At 37.8% G+C, this 8,269-nt stretch overlaps 1 protein-coding gene across 1 annotated transcript; it reads right to left on the bottom strand.

The window, feature by feature from the left end:
* Window positions 1–1,511: 1,511 nt before the first annotated feature.
* Window positions 1,512–8,014, bottom strand: scimp (SLP adaptor and CSK interacting membrane protein). Its single transcript, XM_071905218.2, has 5 exons — window positions 7,879–8,014; window positions 6,672–6,794; window positions 4,571–4,619; window positions 4,282–4,358; window positions 1,512–2,884 (listed from the first exon to the last, which is right to left on the bottom strand). Exons 2-5 carry the CDS (start codon window positions 6,781–6,783, stop codon window positions 2,691–2,693), a joined length of 432 nt encoding a protein of 143 aa, XP_071761319.1. The 5' UTR covers window positions 6,784–6,794; window positions 7,879–8,014; the 3' UTR covers window positions 1,512–2,690.
* Between the last annotated feature and the right edge of the window lie 255 nt (window positions 8,015–8,269).

Here is an 8,269-nt window from a genome sequence, read left to right as displayed (position 1 = left end):
GTGTGATGCTGTAACAGAATACTATGAATAGTTTCACTCCATATTCCATCTGATGTTTCCTCTGATTATTTGGTACGCCGTTTGTTGTTCTATAGCCTACACCTCACTTTTGTCCCCCAAAAGCGACACATTTTACGCTATTATTTTGAAGGTAAACTTCCGGTTTTTGCCTGGCTAACTTTGGTTAGCTTGATGCAAGCGCAGCTTTCTACCAGCGTGAGGCTGACATCCGGTTCTGGTCGGCGTTCCTTTTTAGATTTTTCAAAATGAAAGTGCTAAATCAAGATTAGTCTAGAGGCTTTTTAGGGAAATAGAAAGTACCAAAATGAAACAATAAGCCACGAAAGGCCGTGCTTTACAATGCTTTTAGAAGCTAAGAAGCTATAAATCTTTTATTTTAAATCAATAATGAAATAGTATAGGCTAATTAAATGTTATCCGCCAAGCAATATAGTTCTTAATCAGTAGTTAAAGTGGCTGCCAGCAGTAAGCAAATTAATATTTAAATGAATTGAGTCTGAGCTCAGTTTATGAGGAAGGAAGGAAGTTAGGTGGCGAAGCTATGCAAGTTCAGCAGGAGTGGAGCATCCAAGGGTTGATTACAATAAAGGACAAAGAAGATTTTATCACCATTTTATCACCACACTTCTTGAATATCACTTTGGATGAGCTGAGTGCAGGTTGAGTAAGCCGACCTTCAGTGAGGGTTTGCAGGGAGAATGAAAAAAAATGCTTCTCCGCTTGTTTTGGGCCCAAATTTCTCAAAGGCATCGGCTACTTTCTGTGCATTTTTTGGCCTGCATCATCTCTTTCTATACCAGTCTATACCAATTACAAAGGAGGAGATGTAGATAAACAGAAGCAGACGAGTTAGAGGAGGATTTTTAAAGGGACTGCAACTCAATATCAGGAAGACGTCCTTAATATTTGGTACATGGTATGTTTTGTTTTTGTCTGAGGTACCAAGTGTGAATGTCTCTTTCCCACTCTGCTGGTTATTTGCACTCCTTCCTCATTGAAGGATGTGTTGCCAAACCAGCCAGTAGCTGGAAACTGTGGGAGCCTGCAGTTTCACCTATTATTCATGTGTACAGAACATGTACAGTGTATCACAAGGGAGCAGAAACTTGAAAAATGCCACATGAAAGTTTGACTAGGATTAAGAATAGCCCCGGCTCAGAGCTGGATGTGACATGTTGATGAGTAAGTTTACAGACTGACAGTATAAAAGGGGATGGATACAAGAGGCTGAACAATAGAAGGTCAAACAAGGGAGGACCATATGAACCAAAGTAAAAAGAGACCATCTATTATATATTGTGCAATACTCCTAAAACGAAGGATATTAAAAACACTGGCATGTTCCAAGTAGTGATCCTGCTTTGAAAGATGCTTTTAAAGGAGCAGAGTTGTTGAATTAGAGGAGATGCTGCTGTCGGCCAATCAGGGTCCAGCATTGTGATGACTTAATCATTCAATTAAACAAATTCAATTCAACTTTTACCCAAACTATATTTATTTGCGAAACATCATGAATTCATGACATTATTCTTATCTTGAGCCATACTATATTTAAAAACCAAATCACGAATGAAAACTTGATAATATTAACAGTCATTCATTCATTCCATAACATAAACACTCGCTATTGGCCTTTAGGTGGGGTTACTGTACATGGTCCCAACATGGTCAGACAAAAAAAGCACTGTATCAATCTTTGTTCAGCACATACACTTTTGAAAGAATAATTTGTAACCGTATAGTCACTCTACAGGCTCCTGCTGTGGGCAGATGATGTGCCGACGTCTCACATTTCATCATGCTCATAAAAATATGCCAATATCCCCATATCTAGCCTTCTATAGAAGCATGAGCAAGTGCTGTACACGGGCTGAGTCAGACTTGTAGGTGGCATGAGGGTTCCTTTGCTTGCCACATAGAAAATATTCCATTTTTTCTTGCAGTAGAGGCATTTTTATTTCATCTTGATGGAACAATAAATATAAAAAAAAAGCTCAAAATTTAAGTCAACTGACAGATCTGTCACTTATCTGATGGACTTTTCCTTAATTTAAAAAAAATGTGCTCATATCCTTTTACATAGCCTTTTAGAATACTTGCTTTTCCAAACTTCAGATATGTTTTCTTCATGTATATATGAAATATGAAATGGATATATGAAAAGGGGAAAGGGATTCAAGGAAGTGCAACACACAAACCAACGTCAATACTTTACATTTTAGTATAATTTTTGGAGCAATGTGGAAGATTATGTTGTTTTTTTTAGCCTGTTTGGAACAAAATAAATTAGATTAAAATGTTTTGAGGAAAAAAAAAGCAAAATGAAGAGGTTGCCCCTCATGGGATTTGATCAGATAGTTTCTTGATCTTCAAAGAAATGTTTTAATGTTTAATGTTTTAATGTTTTAAAACTCCAAATTCTTTCTTTTCACACCTCTTTTGTCCCAGTTGTCAGAATCCCAGTTGTACTTTCAGCAAGACTTTTACGATTATTCGCAACTTTCCCTCCCTGAGTTGATACATTGCTCCTTGCTTATCAATAAAAAAAGCACATATGATCATAAAATACATCTGTGATTAGAAATGTCTTGTCTTTCTGCTCTCTCTGCTCAGCAGGATAGAGGAGACCATCATCAGCGTCTTTCAGAACAGATCTCTGTCCCGTTGCCTTAGCCCACGTCGTCGTAGTCCTCCTCGCCCTCCTCCGCCCCGATGTCATCGTAGTCCTCCGTGGAGACGTTGTCCGCACTGCAGTCGGCCGCTGGAGCTGAGTACTGGTACGGCGGCGGAGGAGGCAGCATCACCTCATCCTCCACCTTCACATAGTCAGGCAGCTCGGCCAGGTTCTCGTAGCTCTGGGCCTCTGGAAAACAAAGTGCATGTTCAGGACGATACATCGGAATTCAATGTATTGCGATACAAAAATGTGACAATAGGTATCGTGAGGCAGAAAAATGAATGGTGATATCAGCTCCATGTTATTCTGCTGTAGTAATCACAAATGAGACGCTTGACCATCACAATTTGACAAGCTCTCCATCCAAATTATCAGACTTTGAGTCAGACTTTGTCATTGAATTTTTATTTATTACATCGTATTGTGGTTGTATCGAATCATGAACCCCAATATCATGTATCGAATCGTATTATGAAATAAGCATATCGTCCCATCCCTAACTGTTAGGTATTAGGGTTAGACTGATATATTGGTTTGCTAATATTTCACGCTGATATTGGTCTTTTAAAAATGGGATAAAACAGTAGTGAGTAGCAGTATCCTGGGTTTCAGTGGAGAGTTTTAGTGTCCCATGATGGTCTAACTGCTGTTTCAGAAGCTTTTCCACTCTGAACACTGAATACTGGCATGAAAATCATCAAATTTAAAGATACTGAATATCAGCACAAAATAATAATGTATAGAATATCAATACAACATATCAGTATCTGTAATGGCCTTCATAAACCCCATATCAATCCAATCCTAATAGGTATGATAATACAGTACATATGCCACATATAATATTCTTTCAAAAGCTGTTCTGGATGGGGTGTTAATTAAAGGTCATTGTCAAAATTGTCATACAGTCTTGAAACTTTCTTCTATAAATTTGACTTTAAGACCAAAATAGTCATGATGGATGGATAGATGGATACATATATGTAAAGAACTACATCCTATGTAACCCCAAGAAGATATTCTAGAAATTTGAAATCTCAACAGTAAATGTAAAGTAACAAATCTGATTAGTAAAAATATTTAAACTCTTTTCTCATTTGGCCTAAAGTCCCTTACTGGCAAAAATATTTTATATGATGTTTTACTTAGACTTGAGGATAATTGTGGGAATCCTGTCTTTGCTGCTAACAAATCTGAAATCATCTATACAACTCAATGTGATTGATGGTGGATGGATGGACTTTGGTTCAGAAACCTTAGCAAAGCCTGGAATACGTGGTTCCCTTTTTGGACCTGAGTCCACTTCCTGAGGTTTTGTGAAAAAAGCTCAACCCCCTGCCATTATATGCAAAAATACAGAGTGACCTTTACCTTATCTAATTTCCCTGTCATCACTGCTCATATGTCATTTGGTTTCTGCTGCCCAACTCACCACATATATCGTCCTTTTATTCCCTTTAGGTTCTGGATTGTTTTAAAATGGCAGATTGGATAAATACATTCAATTTTTGTGGTAATGTGGTGATGGTGATGGTTTTTTGTTTGGGAGGAGTTCTGCCGTATGATCCACTTAAAAATCTTGCCTGCTGTGAGAAACTGGGTCCTCGGAGGTAGAGGTGGCACATCCTCTCCAAGGTCTTTCGGGTGATACTTGCTGCTCCTGAGAAGTAAGAGAGGAGAGGAGTCAGATTTAGACGCTGAAATTATGTTTTGTCGTCAGGCTCCATGGGGAAAACCCACTTCAAAATGTCAAAGTCAGCTCTCTTTACTGGTTTTCCCTCAGTACGAAATCCAGTGATCCAACTTTTATCAGTTTCAAGTGAGTTGTTGTTCATGGTCAAATGTAAACGATATATATATTTATATATTTACTGGGTATAATATTCATGTCCGTTGTGAGGTCGCAACGTTCTGCTCTCAGCTGTGGAAAAGAGAAAAGAAAGAATACAGTTACATTTAAGCTACAAGAAAAAGAAACAGTTTTTATGAAATTATAAAAGTTATGATGAAGAAAAACTGTGGGCTTGCTTCTGTTTGGAGGGGTCAACTGATTGGACAAATCTTTCAAGACTGAATTCTGCTCAGTCGCTTCAAAAATTAATGTTGTAATAAATCAGGACAGAAATAAATACAAAAGGAATCTTTAAAGTACGTGTTTACTTTCTACTTCCATCTGTAATCAGGAACTGATCATGACATCAGCTGACAGTGCACATGCACATTTGCAAATTGGCTGTAATCCTACATAAGGTACCTCCACCTGGGAATGTGCTAAGGTGGAAAACAAACAATCCACATTGTATTGTACTGATTGGCTTTTTAATATTTTTCACTGCATTTTTTACATTTGTACATTTTGCATCTTCCAGTACTAGAGCCATGATATATCAATCTTCATAATGCACATATACCCTTCTGCATGTTCTGTACAAAAGTTGCCTCCATCTGTAAATTTGATGGATTTGATAATGTGAACAGTTCTTGATAACCTACATCTGGACTCATTTCTATACATATATCCGGCCTTCTACACACCTCATAATGTGAATACATGGTGATGCACACCTGCACATCCACTCTGTAAATCTAATCAGAGAGCCAACAGTGCACACTTGCACTCTATGCAAATGATGTCATACATTTCAATATTTTCATATGATATAAATTCATATATTTGAATGTTTTCATTTGTATTGTTTCTCAATATGTTCTAGGTTGTGTTATATTTTATACCCTTCATTTGCTCCATTCTTATTTACATTCTAACCACTATTATATCCTATTCCTTGCTGCTGTAATGACCCGATTTCCCCACGGGGATCATTAAAGTTTCATTTTATCTAATCTAATACACAGCGGACCCCTAATAATAGGAATTCATACAATTATAATAGGTTTCCCCACTTTGCTGTGAACTCCTTAAATCAATTCTTGCAAGTACAATTACAATTACAGTCTATTATTTTCCTTCCTTCCCTTCCTGGCACTGAAGTTGTGGTGAAGAAGTTTCTACATTGGCTCTCCAGTAAACTGAAACAGCTAGCTGGCATTGTTGAAAATGAAAGTAGAAGTAGTAGTAGTAGCAGTAGTCGTAATAGTTACTGTAGTAGTAGTAGTAGTAGTAGTAGAAGTAGCAGTAGTAGCCTAGTAGAAGTAGTAGTAGAAGTAGAAGTAGTAGTAGTAGTAGTAGTAGTAGTAGTAACAGTAATCATAGGTGTCATTTACACTGGAGACGCTGGGGACATGTCCCCACCACTTTTCAACACAAAGTGACGCCTTTGGCAGTAATAGTAGTAGTAGTAATAGTTAGTGTAGTACTAGTAGTAGTAGTAGTAGAAGTAGAAGTAGTAGTAGTAGTAGTAATAGTTAGTGTAGTAGTAGTAGTAGTAGTAGTGTAGTAGAAGTAGTAGAAGTAGTAGTAGTAGTAATAGTAGTAGTAGTAATAGTTAGTGTAGTAGTAGTAGAAGTAGTAGCAGCAGTAGTAGTAGTAGTAGTGTAGTAGAAGTAGTAGTAGTAGTAGTAGAAGTAGTAGAAGTAGTAGTAGAAGTAGAAGTAGTAGTAGTAGTAGCAGTAGTAGTAGTTAGTGTAGTAGTAGTAGTACTAGTAGTTAGTGTAGTAGTATTAGTAGTAGTAGAAGAAGAAGTAGTAGAAATAGAAGTAATGGTAGAAGTAGTAGTAGTAGTAGAAGTAGAAGTAGTAGTAGCAGTAGTAGTAGTAGTTAGTGTAGTCGTAGTAGTAGTAATAGTAGTAGAAGTAGTAGAAATAGAAGTAATGGTAGAAGTTGTAGTGGTGGTAGTAGTAGTAGTAGCAGTAGTAGTAATAGTAGTAGTTGTAGTTATAATCATATTAGTGGTAGTACTAGTATCGTCATAAGAAGAAGAACAAGAAGAGAGGAGGAGGAAAAAGAAGTCAACTTGCTGTAACATGTAGACTAAAATTCTGCCAAATAATCACAAGCAGAAATGTGACCTACCGTCCTCAGACAAACACTTGTTGATCAGGATGAAGATGAGGCAGATCACCAAAGACACAAAAATTATTCCAATGATCACCCATAACCAGATGTATTTGCGTAGAAGATCCATGGTGCTCCGAGCTTCACCGCCAAAAGATGAAAATCACACAGAGAATCAGATCACGGCGATGAAATATAAATAGAATAAACAACAGGACGACATCTGCCGCTCTGCTTTTCAGTACATACAGCGTTGTGCATTGGAAAGAAAATGATTGACCACTTCCCCTTTTTTCTCAGCTGACTACATCTCATGGTTATTTTGGTATTTACAGTAGAATCAAATTACCCTTTTGACAAACTGCAGGGACTTTTTCTGGTGACAATGTCTATTGGTTCATTCATTCATTTGATTTATGATTAATCCAAACAGCCAGTGACGCTCAGTGACAACAACCAAAATGTGTTAGATTTCCCCAAAAATGATAAATTACAGCTATTAAGATCCACTTCCTATTTGTGCTTGATGCCACAACACCACACAGGGCCTGATAAGCTCAATGTAGAAATTTTAAATAAATAACATTAGAGGTCACATCACCATCGCCTTAAATTAGAGCAGATTCATGAGGAATTATGAAATCCCTTTATTTGAATGTGTTGCGGCCAATACCGACCCTTGAAACCGGGCTGGGAAGACATATTTCACACGAATTGCCTTTGCCAAGCAGAAAGCGGTATTTATATTCCCTTATCTCTAAGAACAGCATGGTATAAATGCTCTTTTTTTTTTTGTTTATCTGTTTTCCTCATATCCTCTCACTGCAAACATTGTCTAGAAGTGTCTAAACGGCTTCCTGCCAACTTCCAAGAGAAAGAAAGAGAAATGATGCTGATTCAAAGTTACCTCTTATTGGATATTGTGCTACTCCTTTACATATAGATATTGAAAGAGTTGCATTATTCTCTTTTCATCAAATATTGTTTAGCACAAGTTATCGTGATTTAATCAACCCCCTAGAGACACTGTTCTAGCTTTACTTGGCCTTTAGTTGGGCTATTTCAAGCCATTTTCTGAAGAGCCAATGATCTCATACAGTGCAATGAGACATAATAATACATAAACACACGATAGGCCTACATCTTTAGGATTCATGCCATTCCAGTCATGTGATGTTACATGACCGTACATCACGGTCTTTGTTGCTGTCAGAATGCATCTTACCTCTCCAGAAGACAGTTGGCGGGTTACAGCGGCCTGATGTCGTCAGTAAGTGGATGACAGTATGGGATAGAGAGATTTGTCAGAGTCATGATGAGTTTAGAGGTCGGCTTCTGCTCTTAACTCATTTCCTCAGCTCACTGAAGGAACTGGAAGACTGAGGCTGCAAGCATCCCCACCCCCTGCTATGCTCTGCTGAGCTCTGAGTGTGTGTGTGTGTGTGTGTGTGTGTGTGTGTGTGTGTGTACATGTGTGTGTGTTGGGGGGAGAATTAAAGAAGCATACCAAATGTGTACATCTGTGTGGAGACTTATTGTGTGCGTGTGTGTGTCAATGTCCAGTTTGTATTTTGCAGTACACTGTATGTCTGCATTATCTTGGGCATTAAGTGATA

Source organism: Centroberyx gerrardi, chromosome 11 (genome assembly GCF_048128805.1).
Source record: "Centroberyx gerrardi isolate f3 chromosome 11, fCenGer3.hap1.cur.20231027, whole genome shotgun sequence".
Classification (NCBI taxonomy): domain Eukaryota; kingdom Metazoa; phylum Chordata; class Actinopteri; order Beryciformes; family Berycidae; genus Centroberyx; species Centroberyx gerrardi.
This window is presented reverse-complemented; position numbering and strand designations above follow the sequence as displayed.